The 19,226-nt window shown below is 47.6% G+C and overlaps 1 protein-coding gene across 4 annotated transcripts in view; it reads left to right on the top strand.

Annotated features, from left to right (window-relative positions):
* The window catches only part of LOC137379296 (coiled-coil domain-containing protein 102A-like), a 647,611-nt gene that overhangs the window by 204,332 nt on the left and 424,053 nt on the right, over positions 1 to 19,226 (top strand). For all 4 annotated transcript variants that reach the window (XM_068050031.1, XM_068050033.1, XM_068050032.1 and 1 more), the window contains one exon: positions 8,499 to 8,716. In XM_068050031.1, coding sequence (XP_067906132.1) covers positions 8,499 to 8,716 — 218 coding nt within the window. The remainder of the gene's footprint in view (positions 1 to 8,498; positions 8,717 to 19,226) is intronic.

The following is a 19,226-nucleotide window of genomic DNA, read 5'->3' as shown; positions in this document are numbered from 1 at the left end:
ACGCCCCTATTTACACCAAACTGCTGACCAACCAACATCGCTTCCTGGCCCACAATTTTGTTGACATTGTTAACAGTTCCCTCTCCCCTGGTACTAACCTCCACCACCTGCTCAAATCTGCTTTCTCACTCCCCTCTTCAAACAACCCACCCTTGACCACTCTGTCCTTGCAAGCTACCACCCTATCTCCAACCTCCCTTTCCTCTCCAAAGTCCATGAATATGTTCTCACAACTCCAAATCCATGCCTATCTTTCCCAGAACTTCATGTTTTAATCCTTCTGATCAGGATTGTGCCTCTGCTACAATATCAAAACAGTCCTTTTCAAAGTCAAGAATGACATTCCATGTGACTGTGGGGTAGGTTCCTCAGGAAAGTTCCAACCATCTTCAGCTGTGTCATCAATGATCTTCCCTCCATCATAAGGTCAGAAATGGGGATGTTCACTGATGATTGTACAATGTTCAATTCCATTTGCAGCTCCTCAGATACTGAAGCAGTCTGTGTCCATATGCACAAGACCTGGACAATATCCAAGCTTGGACTGATACGTAGCAAGTAACATTCGCGCCACACAAGTGCCAGGTAATGACCATCTCCAACAACAGAGAATCTAACCATCTCCCCTTGACATTCAATGGCATTACCATCACTGAATCCCCAACTATCAACATCCTGGGGGTTACTATTGACCAGAACCTGAACTGGAGTAGCCAAGTAATTATTGTGGCTACAAGAGCAGGTCAGAGGCTAGCAGTTCTGTGCTGAGTAATCCACCTCCTGACTCCCCAGAGCCTGTCCACCATCTTAGGAAAAAGTCAGGAATGTGATGGAATACTCTTCACTTGCCTGGATGGGTGCAGCTCCAACACTCAAGAAGCTCGACGCCATCCAGGACAAAGCAGCCCGCTTGATCGGCACCCCATCTACAAACATTCACTCTCTGCACCACCGACGCACAGTGACAGCAGTGTGTACCATCTACAAGATGCACTGCAGCAACGCACGAAGGCTCCTGAGATAGCACCTGCCAAACCTGCAACCTCTGCCACCTAGAAGGAGAAGGGCAGCAGATGCATTGGAACACCAAGTTATCCACTTTGGTGGCAAAAACAGAAAGGCAGATTATTATCTGAACCGTGATAAATTGGGAAAGGGGGAGGTGCAGCGAGACCTGGGTGTCCTTGTTCACAGTCACTGAAAGTAAGCATACAGGTGCAGCAGGAAGTTAAGAAGGCAAATGGTATGTTGGCCTTCATAGTGTGAGTATTCGATTACAGGAGCAAGGATGTCTTGTTGCAATTATGTGAGACCACATCTGGAGTATTGTGTGCAGTTTTGGTCTCCCTATCTGGGGAAGGATGTTCTTGCTATGGAGGGAGTGCAGCGAAGGTTCACCAGACTGATTCCTGGGATGGCAGGACTGATGTATGAAGAGAGATTGGGTCGATTAGGCTTGTATTCGCTAGAGTTCAGAAGAATGAGAGGGGATTTCTTAGAAACCTATAAAATTCTACCAGGACTGGGCAGAATAGGTGCAGGAAGGATGTTCCCGATGGCTGGGGAGTCCTGGACCAGGGGTCACAGTCTAAGGATAAGGGGTAACCATTTAAGACTGAGATGAGGAGCGATTTCTTCACCCAGAGAGTGGTGAACCTGTGGAATTCTTTACCACGAAAAATAGTTGAGGCCAAATCATGAAATATATTCAAGAAAGAGTTAGATATAGTTCTTTGGCCTACAGGAATCAAGGGACATGGGGAGAAAGTGGGAACAGGGTACTGAGTTTGAACGATCAGCCATGATCGTATTGACTGGCGGTACAGGCTCGGAGGGCTGAATGGCCTATGCCTGCTCCTATTTTCAATGTTTCTATGGGAACACCACCACCTGCAAGTTCCCCTCCAAGCCACACATCATCCTGACTTGGAACGATATCACCGTTCTTCACGGTCACTGGGTCAAAATCCTGGAACTCCCTTCCTAATAGCATTGTGGGTGTACCTACAGCAGATGAGCTGCAGTGGTTCAAGAAGGCAGCTCACCACTACCTTCTCAAGGACAATTAGGGCTGGGCAATAAATGCTGGCCTAGCCAGTGATGCTCACATCCCATGAAATGAATCATAAACAAAACATGGTGAATTATTGCTCCTAATCTTTCATGACCTGTCTGCGGCCATTGACATGGTTGACCACGCTATCCTCCTCCATTGCATCTCCACTGTCATCCAGCTGAGTGGGTCTGCTATCACATGGTTCCATTCTTATTTCTCCAGCTTGGGATTGCAGCTTTAATGAAATCATTGTACAAATAGTGAAATGTTAATTGCAGCTTTAAAAGAAGCTGTTGGTATCTTTCTCGCCAAAGATCTTGCTTTCGATGTCAACAAATAGTTTATCTTCTTGACTTGAGCTGTAAAATGTTACAAACCGCCAATATAAAAGGTTTAAATTTAGTGACACCATGTGGCAGCAGGGAGCATTACAATACAGAATTACAGCAAGGTACAAAGAAAAACTCAGCATCAAATCAGGAAAATACCCAACCACAGCTCATCCTACTTGGACCCTGAATCCCTTGTCTGACTTCATTTCTCTCCTACTCTAACTGTCTGACTTCATTTCTCTCCTACTCTAACTGTCTGAGCTCACCTCTCTCGTACCGTAACTGTCCGAGTTCATCAACTCCTCTATTAGATTTCATCCCACCTGTGCTCTAACTGTCCCATTACAATATTTAATCCTAATTGCAATGTCACTAATATGTAATGTTGCCCAACTCACCAAGCGCAGTATTCAAATGTTCATCACTCTGTTTGCTAAGTTCTTTGGTTCTGTCATGGTCCTGTAGTTTTTTTTGTAATATGCAGTTTTCCTTTAAGGCTTGCAAAGGATCAGTATTGCTTTAAGAACCAGCAAGCCTCAGGAGTTATAGGAAGATGCATTTTCGTTGCCTTAGAAACAGCCATTTGGAGACTGCGATTTAAAGGGTGCTTTCTCGATACCATGGAAACAGCCACTAGGAGTGAGCCTGATGCGATACATTTGTTTCAATTCAGTTTTGAACTGGCAGTTAGTAAGACAGTTTGAACACAGACTGAAGACACAGAGGAGACGTCTCAGCTGTGATGAGCACACCTGAAAAAAGAGCTCTCTACCATTTAAACTGAAGGAATAGGATTTTAGTCTGTTTAATTATTATCTCTCAAAATTCTAAAACATCAAGCCAAGACACAGATCTCTGGTAATTTAAATTGAGGAAAGGGAAGTTAGACTGTGACAGTCTTTTATCCCTCAAAATCCCGCAAGTCAGATTGATTCTATCGAAAGTGTCCCCAGGTTGTTGATTGTTGAAATTTATCGCTGAGAAAGGAAGCATCTCCTACTGCTGAAGCTAGACTATGAACTGTTCTACGTTGAAGAACTTTTTCCCCGTCAGATGGCTGCGAGGACTTCGAGCAACATTGGACTGCAAATTTACAAGGACTCTAATTTTTTCTATTTTAAATGTTGTTTATATCTTCATAGTGTTTAAGAATTTAGTTCTTCTCATTAAAGAGTTAATTTGTTGATTTAAAGACATCTGGTTTGGTTAGCCTCATTCGGGGGTTAATAAATGGTACAATTTGGCTGGGTCTCTCTTTAATTTGGAAAGTTTTAAATGGTATGTTATCCGATCTGTGGAATGACGGGATTGAATTAACAGTGCGTTGGTCCCACCACAATCAGAATCGTGTATTTTGATTGGGGGCTTTGACTGGAGCGGTCGGTCGTAACAGTTCTTTATTCCTTTAAGTAATTTATATGAAAATTAATTGACACGTGCATCAGGATTTTATAACATCAACTGTGTGGTTCTGTTTGTATGAACCAGTGTGTTAAGTGTGAATATCAGCAGCAAGGAGGGTATACTGCCGGCTGTTCGTTTAGAGAGAAATCTTGTCCTCAGCCTTCACACCAGGCCGCAAGTGATGGCATCTCACTAATTTTTAAACCGCCTTAGAGTCATAGTATGATTGAATGCTATAGCACAGAAAGAGGCTGTTCAGCCCATCGTGCCTGTGCCATCTCTTCAGCTATCTAATTCATCCTATTACCCCTGCTCTTTCCCCTTCACCCTGTAAGTTATTTCCCTTCCAGGTGTTTATCCAGTTTGCTTTTGAATGTTATTATTGAGTCTGCTTTTACCACCCTTTCAGGCAGTGCATTCCAGATTACAACTCGCTGTGTAAAGAAATGTTTCCTCATGTCACCTCTGCCAATCACCTTAAATCTGTGTCCTCTGATTACTGACCCTTGCACTACTGGAAACAGTTCCTCCTTATTTCACCCTCTCAGAACTGTTCATGATTTTGAACACCTCTATCATATCTGCCCCAACCACCTCTGCTATAAGGGAAACAATCTCAGCTTCTCCAGTCTCTTGCATCATTGAAGACCCTCATCCTTGGTACCATTCTAAGAAAACTCATATGCACCCTCTTCAAGGTCTTAACATCCTTCCTAAAGTGTGGTGCCCAGAATTGAACATAGTGTTCTAGCTGAAGCCTGACCAGTGTTTTTTAAAGGTTTAACTTCATTGTTTTTCTACTCTATTCCTCTATTAATAAAGCAGAGGATCCGTATGCTTTTTAACAGCCCTCTCAACTTGACCTGTCCCCTTCAATGATTTGTATATGTACATCCCCAGACTTCTCTGTTCCTACTCCCCCTTTAAAGTTGGACCAATTAGTTCAAATTGCCACTTCTCACGCTTCTGACCAAAATGTATCACTTCACACTTCAGTGGGTTAAATTTCATCTGCCTCGTGTCTGAGTTTTTCACCAGTCAGCCTATGTCCTCCAGAAGCCTTCACTTTTTACTACAGGGGTGCCCAATTTTTTCGCGTGGGGGCCACATTACAATTTTTGTCCTACATAAGGGGGCCAGTCAGCAAATTTTGGAAAGATAAAGGCATTCACAATCTATCTTCTTATTAATCAAAACAAATAATGTGCATTTTTGTGAACAAGCTTTAAACGAGAAAACTAATTTATTAACTTACTTTCTCATCACTATGTTGAACACTGATTTAGTGAGATACTTGGCATTGTTTGTGTTTGCACAGGTGGTCAATGTCTGCCTACACATTTGATATAGCAATGCGAAGTATTCCGGATAGATCTGTCATCTGTCAGGAGTGATTCTGATTTCTTTCTCTTCCCTTGCACTCTCTCCCCTTTCTGTGTCAATCTCTCCCTCCCCTCTCTTCCTCTCCCCTCTGTATCTATCTCTCTCCACCTCTCTCTCTCCCCCTTCTCTCTCTGTCTCCCCCCTCCCTCTTTCTCCCCCTCCCTCTTTCTCTCCCTCCCTCTTTCTCTCCCTGCCCCCTCTCTGCGTCTCTCTCGCTCTCCCCCCTCCCTATTTCTGTGTGTGTGTCTCTCTCGCTCCCCCTCTGTGTGTGTGTGTGTGTCTTTCTCTCCCCCATGTCTCACTTTCTCCCCCCTCTGCGTCTCGCTCTCTCTCTCCCCCCTCTGTGTCCAGCTCTTTCTCTCCCCCCTCTGTGTGTGTGTCTCTCTCTCCCCCCTCTCTGTGTATCTCTTTCTCTGTCCCCCCTCTCTGTGTGTCTCTCTCTACCCTTCCTCTTTCTGCGTCTCTCTTACCCCACTCTGTGTGTCGGTCTCCCTCCCCCCCCCGCCACCCCCGCCCCCATGTCTCGCTCTCTTCCCAACCCCCGGTCTCACTCTCTCCCATCCCCGTGTCTCGCTCTCTTCCCCACCCCCCAGTCTCACTCTCTCCCATCCCCGTGTCTCGCTCTCTTCCCCACCCCCCGGTCTCACTCTCTTCCATCCCCATGTCTCGCTCTCTTCCCCACCCCCCCGGTCTCACTCTCTCCCACCCCCGTGTCTCGCTCTCTTCCCCACCCCCCAGTCTCACTCTCTCCCATCCCCGTGTCTCGCTCTCTCTCTTTTCCCCCTCTGTCTCTCTTCCCCCCTCTTGTGTATCTCTCTTCCCGCTCTCTCTCTGTTTCTCTCTCTCTATCCTCTCTGTATGTCTCTCTCTCTCCCCCCTCTCTGTGTTTCTCTCTCCCCTCTCTATCTCTTTTCCCTCTCTATCTCTCTTCCCTCTCTTTATCTCTCTCCCCTCTCTATTTGCTCCCCTCTTCCTGCTCTCTCTCTTCCCCACCCCACCCTCCGCTCCCATCTTTTTCTCCCCCGTGCCCGGGCTGGTGCTGGTTAGCTGCTGCACTCCGCCCTGTGCCTCTGGCTGTGTGCTGATCAGCTTCCTGCTCTCTCTTTGGTGTCTCTCTCTTCACCCCTCCCCCCCCCACCCACCACCACAGCAGCCATTCCCGCTCACTGTCTGAACCACGGGAAAACAGCAGGGCAACTGATCCCAGTGAACCTGCTCCTGTGCCGTGAACCACCAATCAGTGCTCATCCCGCCCAGGCAGCCTGCTGTCACTCACAGACACTGAGCAATCACAGACAAACGTCTGTCATCTGTCAGACACAGGTCCCGCCTCCACCGGATGTACACTTTAATCGGAGATCCTCCACCTTTTCCGCCACCTCCAGTGTGATGCCACCACCAAACGTGTCTTCCCCTCCCCTCCCCTGTCAGCATTCCGAAGGGATCGTTCCCTAAGCAACACCCTGGTCCACTCCTCCATTACCCCGACACATTGTCCCCTTCCCACAGCACCTACCGCTGCAATCGCAGGAGGTGTAATACCTGCCCATTTACCTCTTCTTTCCTCACTATACCAGGTCCCATACACTCCTTTCAGGTGAAGCAACGATTTACTTGTACTTCTTTCAATGTATTCGCTGCTCATCTACATTGGGGAGACCAAGCGCAGACTGGGTGACCGCTTTGTGGAACATCTTCATTCAGTCTGAAAGCAGTTTAACCTCTCCTCCCTCTGCCCTATCAAACACCTTCCCATTTGTTTTCTACCCCCCCCACTTGCTTAAAACCTAATTCTTTTCTAACCTTTGCCAGTTCTGATGAAGGGTCACTGACGTGAAACATTAACTCTGCTTCTCTCTCCACTGATGCTGTCGGACCTGCTGAGTATTTCCAGCACTTTTTGTTTGTATTACTTTAATTGAAGAGCCGTCAATTAAAGCTGAACCACTGGCAGCCCGCTGTCAGTCACAGAGGATTGACGGGCCAATAGGCTGTATGTTGGACGATCATGGTTACTACATTTCCGAATTTTGTATCACCTGAAAACTTTGAAATGATGCCCTGTATGCACAAGTCCAGATCATTAATATATATCAAAGGGCAGACTTTAACCAGACTTCTGAAGTTCCCTCAGCTCAGTTGGACACTTGGGCTGGGATTTAATGCTGTCATGGTGACCCCACCTACCGGCTGGAAAGTTGGGGGTGGGCTCGCCTCCGTTGACCCAGGAAGCCATGGCGCTATTTTGCGTGGCTCAGGTAATTTATTCCCTGAGGTTGTGGTTTCTGCCCCCATAAGGCAGGTGTCCTGCCTCCAAGAGGGTAAACCTGGCAGCCTTGCCCCGTGGCCTGGTCCTCCACCCCACCTGCTCCTGATAAAATCCCAGCGGCAGTGAGAAGAGGCCTTTAAAAGGCCATTATTCATCCACTTAAGGGCCTCAATTGGCTCAAAGCTGCCATCCCACCCAATTTTAAGCCCCTCCCCCCTGCCTTCCAGCCCGTTCCCAGGAGTTGGTGTAAAAGTCCGGCCATGATGTATCATCTTTACAACCATTCACCCAGTCACAGGAAGAGACACGTCTAAAAGCCCTCCCTAATTCTATCAGTCATGGCTCAGTGTTAGTGCTCTTACCTCTGAGTCAGGAAGTCATGGGTTCTAGTCCCACTTGAGCACAAAATGCAGACTGACATGCCAGTGCAGTACTGACGGAGTGCTGCACTCTCAGAAGGGCTGTCTTTCAGGTGAGATGTTAAACTGCTCTCTGGGGTGAATGTAAAAGATCTCATGGCACGATTTTGAGGATGAGCAGAGGAGTTATCCCACCTGTCCTGGACAATATTTAGCTCTTGCCCAGCATCATAAAAACAGATCATCTGCACATTATCATATTGTTGTTGTGGGATCTTGCTGTGCACAAATTGGCTGCTGCATTTCCTACATTACATCAGTAACTACACTTCAAAAGAACCTCATTGCCGGTAAAGTCCTGAAGTTGTGAAAGGTGCGATTTAAATAAGGGTTTTTTCTTCTTTGTTGCACATAAAGTGTTACATGAATAATCACATAGCAGCTGGATGGTAGAGTGTGTGACAAACAGGATAGTATTGGTCAGTATATTGCCACTAACAGATACCATTTAACCTCTATTCCTATGTAATATTCATCTCTAATAAAGGGAAACCTAAAATAATGTCGGTTGTAATTCTTTAATTCACAGCCGTAGTTACGTGGACTGGACTGAGCTACTGCAGTCTGCAATTTAATGGAGCTACCATGATATGGTTACTTGTGCTTTGGGCTAAATTTGTTACTTTATTCTGCAGGAGGTTGAATTAATGGAAGCCATTATGAAAAACAAGCAGGAGAACACAGAGGCATGGGACCAGCGCAGCACTCAGAGTGTGCGGACTTCTCTCAGCCGCCACGAGAGGAACCGTATCCTGTGGGAAGAGGTGACAGTGATTGAAGAGGATGTCACCAAAGTCACTGCTTTGCAGCTGCGTTTGGACGAGTCCCAGAAAACTTTGCAGAAAGAGAGAGAGTAAGTGCAGGAGGTCCAAACCTCCCAAATACCTTTCGAGCATTCAAGTCTTTTCCATTTTTCTAAGGAATATGTTGCCTGTGAAAGCTCAGGGACAGATGTAAATTGGTGAGGACAAGGGGTAAGGAGTCAGCAGGTTGTGCGCTTACATCCCACTCCAAAGGCCTGAGCCTATATTCCAGACTGACGCTCCAGTGCAATACTTGGGGACTGCTGCATTGTCGGAGGGGACGTATTTCAGATAAGATGTTAAACTAAGGTCCGCCTGCCAACTCAGGTGGATATAAAAGATCTCATGGCACTATTTTCAAGTAGACAGTCACGATGACACAGGCAGGTAGTGCAGGAGATCCCTGAGTGCATCTCAGTCTCCAACAGTTATTCAGTTTTGAATACTGAGGCAAGTGATGGTTCACCTGGGGAGTTCAGCCAGTGCCAAGGCCATGGTACCATGGTTGGCTCGGGGGGCACAAGGAAGACTGGAAGAGCAATAGTGATAGCAATTCGATAGGGGAGGAGACAGGTGTTTCTGTAGCCGCAGATGTGAATCCAGGATGGTGTGTTGCCTCCCTGGTGCCAAGGTCAAGGATGACACTGAGTGGCTGCAGAGCACCCTGATGGGGGAGAGTGAATATCCAGCAGTCGTGGTCCACATTGGTACCAATGACATAGGTAGAAAGAGGGATGTGGTCCTGCAGAAAGAGTTTTGTGAGCTAGATAAGAAATTAGCAAGCAGGAGCTCAAAAGTAGTGATCTCTAGATTACTCCCAGTGCCACGCGCAAGTGAGGATAGAAATAGGAAGATAGTGCAGATGAATGAGTGTCTGGAAAGATGGTGAAGGAGGGAGGGCTTTAGATTCCTGAGACACTGGGACCAATTCTGGAGAAGGTCCCAATTCTGGGACTTGTACTGGCCGGACAGGTTGCACCTGAACAGAGCTGGCACAAATTTCCTTGTGGGGTGATTTGTTAGTGCTTTGGGGGAGGATTTAAACTAACTTGGCAGGAGTGTAGGAACCAGGAGATAATAGAATAGAGGAGTACCAAGTTGCACAGAGAATTGGAAGAGACAGATAGCACTAGAGTAGGAAATAATAAAGTATTACGTGGGGTCAGAGTGAGAGTGTTAGAGAAGGGAGTAGTTCCCTATTAGATGGGAGTGGACTGAAAAGGATGTCAAGGAAAGCAAAGACAGGATTACAATACATGTTTGTAAACACACAAAGCGAGATGAATAAGGTTGGTGAACTACAAGTACAAATAGCAGTTTGGGAATATGATGCAGTGACAATAACGGAATCGTGGCTTAAAAACAGCGAGGACTGGGCACTTCATGTACAAGGATATAAAGTTTTCAGAAAAAATAGAGAAGGATAAAAAGGGAGGTGGGGTTGCAGTCCTGATTAGTGAAGACATTGGTGGGTAAATTGTTAATATCTATTCTGAGGGACAGGATAAACTGCCACTTAGAAAGGCTCGGATTAATCAGGGATAGTCAGAATGGATTTGTTAAGGGAAGGTCATGTCTTACTAACTTAATTGAGTTTTTTGAGGAAGTAACAGGAAGGATTGATGAGGATAGTGCAGTGGATGTGGGTTACATGGATTTTAGTAAGGCATTTGACAAGGTCTCGCGTGGCAGACTGGTCAGTAAAATGAAAGCCCATGGGATACAGGGGAATGTGGCAGGTTGGATCCAAAATTCGCTCAGTGACAGGAAACGAAGGGTAGTAGTCGACGGATGTTTTTGTGAATGGAAAGCTGTGTCCAGTGGCATTCCACAGGGCTCAGTGTTCGGTGCCTTGCTGTTTGTGGTATATATTAATGATTTGGACTTAAATGTGGGAGGCATGACTGGGAAATATGCTGATGACACAGAAAAATTGGCCATGTAGTTGATAGTGAGGAGGATAGCTGTAGACTCCAGAATGATATTGATAGTTTGGTTGAGTGGGCGGAAAAGTGGCAAATGGAATTCAATCCAGATAAGTGTGAGGTAATGCATTTGGGGAGGGCAAATAAAGCGAGGGAATACAAAATAAATGGGAGAATATTGAGAGGGGTAGAAGAAGTGAGAGACCATGGAGTACATGTCCATAGGTCCCTGAAGGTGACAGAACAGGTAGATAGAGTGGTGAAGAAGTCATATGGAATGCTTTCCTTTACTGGCCAAGGTATAGAATACAAAATCAGGGATGTAATGCTGGAACTGTATAAAACGCTGGTTTGGCCACAGTTAGAATATTGCATACAGTTCTGGTCACCACATTACAGAAAGGACATAATTGCTCTGGAGCGAGTACAGAGATTTACTAGAACGTTGCCAGGGCTTGAAAGTTGCAGCTATGAGGAAAGATTGGATAGGCTAGCGTTGTTTTTCTCAGAACAGAGGAGGCTGAGGAGTGACTTAATTGAGGTGTACAAAATTATGAGGGGCCTAGTTAGAGGAGACAGGAAGGACCTGTTTCCCCTAGCGGAGAGGTCAATTACCAGGAAGCACAGATTTAAGGTGATTGGTAGAAGGATTGGAGGGGACATGAGGAAAAACCTTTTCCCCAGAGGGTGGTGGGTGTCTGGAATTCACTGCCAGGAACGGTGGGGGAGATAGAAGCCCTCAATTCTTTTAAAAGGTACTTGAATCTGCACTGCTGTGACCTGCACTGCTGTAATCTGCAGCGCTATGGAGCAGGTGCTGGAAGGTGGGATTAGATTGGATGGCTTGTTTTTTTGGCCAGCATGGACATGATGGGCTGAATGGCCTCCTTCTGTGCCCTAATTTTTCTATGGTTCATTGCAGTGCTGAAAAGGGAGGATGTCCTTGAAGGGGCAAGGACAGAATTCATTTGGTTAGAGTTGAGGAGCAAAATAGGTATGACTATGCTGCTAGGGGTGTTCTATAGGCCTCCAAATAGTCAGACAGAGAGAGAGGAGCAAATCTGTAGGGAAATCACAGAGAAGAGCAAGAACTATAGGGTGGTGATATTGGGGAACGTTATAATTACCCAAGCATCGATTGGGATAATAAAGTAAAGGGTAAGGAAGGGGAGGAATTTCTAAAATGTGTTCAGGAGAACTTCCTTGATCAGTATGTTCTCAGCCCAACTAGAAAAGAGGCATTGCTGGATCTGGTGCTGGGAAATGAGGTGGGCCAAGTGCCTATCAGGGTGCACTTGGGTAAGAGTGATCGTCATATCATAAGGTTTAGACTAGTAATGCAGAAAAGCAAGGAACAAAATAAGGTAGAATGCCTCGATTGGAAGGAGGCTAATTTCAATGCGATGAGAAGGGATCTAGCCAGGGTAGAATGTAACTAAAGACTGACAGGAAGAGCTGTATTGGAACAATGGGTGATCTTTAAGCAAGAGATGCTTCAGATACAGGATAGGAACATCCCAACAAAGGTGAAAGGTGGAGGAGCCAAAAACAGGGCTCCTTGGTTTACAAGAGAGATAGAGATGATGATGAAATAAAAAAAGAGGGTGTTTGATGTATGTCAGGTGACCTCTCATCAAGTGAGAACCAGGCCATTTACAATAGGTTGAGAGGGGAAGTGAAGAGGAAAATAAGACTGGCAAAGAGAGAATATAAAAATAGAATAGCAGTTAACATAAAAGGGATTTTCTCCCAGCATGTAAACAGTAAGGGGAGTAGTAAGAGGAGGAGTCGGGCCTAATAGGAACTTTCTTTTGGGCCTCCTTATCTTGAGAGACAATGGATACGCGCCTGGAGGTGGTCAGTGGTTTGTGAAGCAGCGCCTGGAGTGGCTATAAAGGCCAATTCTGGAGTGACAGGCTCTTCCACAGGTGCTGCAGAGAAATTTGTTTGTCGGGGCTGTTGCACAGTTGGCTCTCCCCTTGCGCCTCTGTCTTTTTTCCTGCCAACTACTAAGTCCCTTCAACTCGCCACAATTTAGCCCTGTCTTTATGGCTGCCCGCCAGCTCTGGCGAATGCTGGCAACTGACTCCCACGACTTGTGATCAATGTCACACGATTTCATGTCGCGTTTGCAGACGTCTTTATAGCGGAGACATGGACGGCTGGTGGGTCTGATACCAGTGGCGAGCTCGCTGTACAATGTGTCTTTGGGGATCCTGCCATCTTCCATGCGGCTCACATGGCCAAGCCATCTCAAGCGCCGCTGACTCAGTAGTGTGTATAAGCTGGGGGTGTTGGCCGCTTCAAGGACTTCTGTGTTGGAGATATAGTCCTGCCACCTGATGCCAAGTATTCTCCGAAGGCAGCGAAGATGGAATGAATTGAGACGTCGCTCTTGGCTGGCATACGTTGTCCAGGCCTCGCTGCCGTAGAGCAAGGTACTGAGGACACAGGCCTGATACACTCGGACTTTTGTGTTCCGTGTCAGTGCGCCATTTTCCCACGCTCTCTTGGCCAGTCTGGACATAGCAGTGGAAGCCTTACCCATGCGCTTGTTGATTTCTGCATCTAGAGACAGGTTACTGGTGATAGTTGAGCCTAGGTAGGTGAACTCTTGAACCACTTCCAGAGCGTGGTCGCCAATATTGATGGATGGAGCATTTCTGACGTCCTGCCCCATGATGTTCGTTTTCTTGAGGCTGATGGTTAGGCCAAATTCATTGCAGGCAGACGCAAACCTGTCGATGAGACTCTGCAGGCACTCTTCAGTGTGAGATGTTAAAGCAGCATCGTCAGCAAAGAGGAGTTCTCTGATGAGGACTTTCCGTACTTTGGACTTCGCTCTTAGACGGGCAAGGTTGAACAACCTGCCCCCTGATCTTGTGTGGAGGAAAATTCCTTCTTCAGAGGATTTGAACGCATGTGAAAGCAGCAGGGAGAAGAAAATCCCAAAAAGTGTCAGAGAAGGTAATATATGCTTAGATACACAGGGCAATGCTAATTTGTATCAGTGTTCACTAAGGAAATGGAGGCTGACAAAATATCAATAGAAACAGAGAGTAGAGGCAATGGATAGGATAAAAGCTGAGAGGGGAGGTACTAAAAAGGCTGCCTATACTTTGGTTAGGTTCACCAGACTAATCCCTGGGATGGTGTGATTTTATGAAGAGAGATTGCAGAAACTGGGCCTGTATTCTCTAGGGTTTCGAAAAATGAAAGGTGATTTCATTGAAACTTAGAAAATTCTTAATGTGTGACAGGGTGGATGTAGGTAGGATGTTTCCCCTGACTGATGAGTCTAGAACCAGGAGACATAGTCTCAGAATAAGGGGTAAGCCATTTAGGACTGAGATGAGGAGGAATTTCTTCACTCAGCGGGTGGTGAAACTTGGGAATTCTCTACCCCAGAGGGCTGTGGAGGCTGAATCATTGAGCATGTTCAATTCAGAAATCGATAGATATCTGGATACTAATGACATCAAGGGATATGGGGATAGCGCGGGAAAGTAGAGTTGAGGTTGATGATCAGCCATGATCTAATTGAATGGGGGAGTAGGATCAACGGGCTGAATGGCCTACTCCTGCTTTTTTTTAATTCATTCATGGGATGGGATTTGGGCGTCGCTGGCCAGGCCAGCATTTATTGCCCATCCCTAATTACCCTTGAGGAGGTGGTGGTGAGCTGCCTTCTTGAACCACTGCAGTCCATTTGACGTAGGTATACCCACAGTGCTGTTAGGAAGGGAGTTCCAGGATTTTGACCCAGTGACAGTGGAGGAACGGCGATATAGTTTCAAGTCAGGATGGTGTGTGGCTTGGAGGGGAACTTGCAGGTGGTGATATTCCCATGCATTTGCTGCCCTTGTCCTTCTAGTTGGTAGAGGTCCCGGGTTTGGAAGGTGCTGTCTGAGGAGCCTTGGTGTAATATAGTTAGTTAAACACAATCAGGATGGCACGATAGATGATGTGTTGCAGCTGCAGTATGAGAGCTGGTGGACATCAGTGTGATGCACGGCAAACACGTCTGCCGTACGTGTCTGCGGCTCGAGGAGCTTCGGCTCAGAGTCATTGAGCTGGAGACCGAGCTACAAACTCTGCAATGCATCAGGGAGGGGGAAAGTTACCTGGACATTTTGTTTCAGGAGGCAGTCACACCCCAATTTGGTCACTGGTCAGGCACAGGAGGGTGTGACTATGAGTTGAGAAAGGGAAAGGAAGAGTTGGAGATGGACCATGTGAAGGGTAGAGAAGGGTGGAAATTGGAAGTATAGCTGAAGAAGTTTTCCAGTTCAGGGTGAGAACAGGAAATGGCACCAATACGGTCATTAATGTACCAGAGACAGAGGTGAGGGAGAGAGCATGAGTAGGACTGGAACAAGGAATGATCAGCTGATACCACAAAAAGGCAGGCACAGCTAGGTCCCATGCAGGTTCCCATAGCAACACCTTTTATTTTGGAGGAAGTGAGTGAGTTAAAGGAGAAGTTCTCCAATGTGAGAACAAGTTCAGCCAGGTGGAGGAGGGTGGTGATGGATGGGGACTGGCTGGGCCTCCATTGAAGGAAGAAGCGGAGAGCCCTCAAACCATCCTATGGGGCATGGAGGTGTAGAGAGCTTGGATGTCAGTAGTGAAGAGGAGACTGTTAAAGTGTGTCAGAGGGTGTCAGAAGAGTCATGGATGTAGGTGGGAAGAGACTGGACCAAGGGAGAAAAAATAGCGTTAAGATAGGAAGAAATAAGTTCAGTGGGGCAGGAACAGGCTTAAACGATGGGCCTGCCGGGAGAGTCCTGCTTATGAATCTTGGGAAGGAGGTCGAAGCGGACTGTGCGGTATTGGGGGATTTGGGTCTAACCCTGACAAGGGTGGTGCTGCTGTTGTCTGCGTACCGACCTCTACCTTGCAGAGGCTGAGCGCCAACTCTCAGACTTCTTTGTACCTCCCCCTGGACCATGACCCCACCACCGAACATCAAGCTACTGTCTCCAGGACTATCGCTGACCTCATCTCCTCCGGAGATTTTTGCTCTACAGCTTCCAACCTCATAGAGCCACATTGAACAACTTCTCTTGCAACTCCACTCACTTCCTCCAAATAAAAGGGTAGAGGCAGACCTTGTAGGAATGAAATTAGGAAACACATCAATACAAAATGGGAGGAAGAAGTTTGGAACATTTCCGCAAACAGTAATTAATGTTCATGATCAATCTGAAATTGCTATCTGAGGTGAGGGCCTGTTCAAGTCACAAAAATAAATCCGACCCGAACCCGATGGAACCACATCGGACCAGAGCCCGACCCGGCCCGCGTCCCTCCATTCTCCCCCGCGCCCGACCCGAGCCGAGCCCGAGCCGAGCTCGACCCGACCTCGACCCGACCACCGCAAAGTTCCCTTTATTTACCTTCTGACTTCCAATCTTCAGCAAGCTGCAGCATGAGCGTGATGACGTCATAGAGACGCTCTCTTGCTCACTGTGCAGAATCAGAGTTTCCCTCCTTGACGTACCGGACTTCCAGCTCAGATAGGTTTTTTACTTTTAACACCTGCAATTCTTGCTGTGTGTGTCCAGCCTGACCCCAGCCCGAAGGCCCGACCCGGAAGAGCAGCCCGATCCAACCCGAACCCGACACATGTCGTCGGGTTCGGGTTGGTCTAGCCGGCCTTTCATCTGAGAGGGGGAATCTAGGGGTATCTGAGGGGGAGGGGACTGTAGGGGTATGTGAGGGGGGGGTGTAGGGGTATGTGAGGGGGGGGTGTAGGGGTATGTGAGGGGGGGAGTGTAAGGGTATCTGAGGGGGGGGGAGTTTAGGGGTATCTGAGGGGGGGTGTAAGGGTATCTGAGGGGGGAGGAGTGTTGGGGTATCTGAGGGGGGGAGTGTAGGGGTATATGAGGGGGGAGTGCAGGGGTATATGAGGGGGGAAGTGTAGGGGTATATGAGGGGGGAAATGTAGGGGTATGTGAGGGGGGGAGAGTAGGGGTATATGAGGGGGGAAGTGTAGGGGTATCTGAGGGGGGGAATGTAGGGGTATCTGAGGGGGGAGTGTAGGGGTATCTGAGGGGGGAGTGCGGGGGTATCTGAGGGGGGGGAGTGTAGGGGTATCTGAGGGGGGGAGTGCAGAGGTATCTGGGGGGGGAGTGTAGGGGTATCTGAGGGGGGGGAAGTGTAGGGGTATCTGAGGGGGGGGGAGTGTGGGGGTATCTGAGGGGGGAGTCTAGGGGTATCTGAGGGGGGGAGTGTAGGGGTATCTGTGGGGGGGCAGTATAGGGGTTACGGGCAGGAAGTGTAGGGGTATCTGAGGGGGGGAGTGTGGGGGTATCTGAGGGGGTGGCTGGCAGTGAGTGTAGGGGTATCTGAGGGGGGGAGCGCGGGGGTATCTGAGGGGGGAAGTGTAGGGGTATGTGAGGGGGGGAGTGTAGGGGTATCTGAGGGGGGCTGAGGTTAGGGGTATCTGAGGGGTGAGTGTAGGGGTATCTGGTGGGGTGAGTGTAGGGGTATCTGAGGGGGGGAAGGTAGGTATATCTGAGAGGGTGAGTGTAGGGGTATTTGAGGGGGGGTGAGTGGAGGGGTATTTGAGGGGGGTGTGAGTGGAGGGGTATTTGGGGGGGGTGAGTGTAGGGGTATCTGAAGGGGGGAGTATAGGGGTTACGGGTGGGAAGTGCTGGGGTATCTGGGGGGAGGTGAATGTAGGGGTATCTGAGGGGAGGTGAGTTTAGAGGTATCTGAGGGGGGTGAGTGTAGGGGTATCTGTTGGGTTGAGTGTAGGGGTATCTGAGGGGGGGAAGGTAGGTATATCTGAGGGGGTGAGTGTAGGGGTATCTGAGGGGGGGCGAAGTGTAGGGTATCTGAGGGGGGAGGGGAGTATTGGGGTATCTGAGGGGGGGAGTGTAGAGGTATCTGAAGGGGGGAGTGTAGGGGTATCTGAGGGGGGGGTATAGGGGTTTTGGACGGGGGTTGTAGGGGTTTCTGAGGGGGGTGTAGGCGAAACTGTAGGGGGGGGGCGGTAAGTTTAGGGGTATCTGAGGGGGTGGGAGGTAATTGAGTTCTGGCAGGGACAAATGCAGAAGATTCCAGCCACTGAGTTGGGAGGTACTGAGTGGGGGAATAGAGTGTAGGCTCATTATGGCTCAGAAAGGGGTCATTCAGCCCATCAATTTCCATCTGGCTCTCTGTAGAGCAATCCAGTCAGTTCCATTCCCCTGCTCAATCTCTGTAGCCCTACGCGTTTATTTCCTTCAAGTGCCCATCCAAGTTCCTTTTGAAATTATTCATCATATCCATTTCCACCATCCTTATCGGCAGTGAGTTCCAGGTCATTACCATTCGCTGTGTAAAATAAGTTCATCCTCACATCCCACCTGCATATTTTGTTCAAAAACTGTAAATCTGTGTCCCTTACTCCAAGTACTGTTTGCTAATGGGAACAGCTTTTAATTGTCTACTTTACCTAAACCTGTCATAGTCTTGCACATCTCTATCAAATATCCCCTCAATCTCCTTTGCTCCAAGGAGAACAACCCCAGCTTCTCCAACCTAACCCTGTAACTAAAATCCCTCATCTCTGGAACCATTCTGGTAAATTTCCTCTGCACCCTTCCAAAGTGTGGTGACCAGAACTGTACGCAATAATCTATTTGTGGTCTAAGCAGAGCTTTGTAAATGTTCTGTATTGCTTCCCTGCTTTTGTCTGTTTGATGCCCAAGATCCCATATGCTTTGCTAACAATTCTCTCAATATGTCCTGTCACCTTCAAAGATATATGCACGTGAACCCCTAGATTGCAATTGCTACAATTGTACAGAACCTTGGTGAGTTGGCACTGGAGTACTGTGTACAGTTTTGGTCAACTCATCTCAGGAAGGATATACTTGCCATAAAGGGAGTGCAATGGAGGTTAACCAGACTCTTCCCTGGGATGGCAGAATTTTCTTATTGACGAGAGATTGAGAAAACTGGGCCTGTATTCTCTAGAATTTCGAAGAATGAGAGCTGATCTCATTGAAACATACAACATTCTTACAGGGCGTGACAGGGCGGATGTAGATAGGATTTTTAAATATTAGTTTGTGGGATGTGGGCGTCACTGGCTGGGCCAGCATTTATTGTGCATCCTAATGGCCTTTGAAGGTGTTGGTGAGCTGCATTCTTGAACCACTGGGGTGTTAGGAAGGGAGTTCCCCTGGCTGATGAAGTATGTTTACAGGGTGTGACAGGGTAGATGTAGATAGGATGTTTCCCCTGGCTGGTGGGTCTAGAACTAGGGAACACAGTCTCAAAATAAGGGGCAGGCCATTTCAGACTGAGATGAGGAGAAATTTCTTCACTCAAAGGGTGGTGAATCTTTGGAATTCTCTACCCCAGAGAACTGTGGAAGCTCAATCATTGAACATGTTCAAGACAGAAATCGATAGATATCGGGATACTAATGACATCAAGGGATATGAGGATAGCATGGGAAAGTGGCGTTGAGGTAGATGATCATCCATGATCTAATTGAATGGCAGAGTGGACTCGATGGGCTGAATGGCCTATTCCTGTTCCTATCTTCTTATCTTCCCTCTGTCCCTGCACACTATAGGACTGTGCCATTTAGTCTCTATTGCCTCTCACTATCCCTTTTGCCAAAATGCAGCACCTT

The sequence above is a fragment of the Heterodontus francisci genome, chromosome 17 (genome assembly GCF_036365525.1).
Source record: "Heterodontus francisci isolate sHetFra1 chromosome 17, sHetFra1.hap1, whole genome shotgun sequence".
Taxonomy (NCBI): domain Eukaryota; kingdom Metazoa; phylum Chordata; class Chondrichthyes; order Heterodontiformes; family Heterodontidae; genus Heterodontus; species Heterodontus francisci.
Note: the sequence above shows the minus strand (reverse complement) of the source record. Positions and strands in the feature narration are given on the sequence as shown.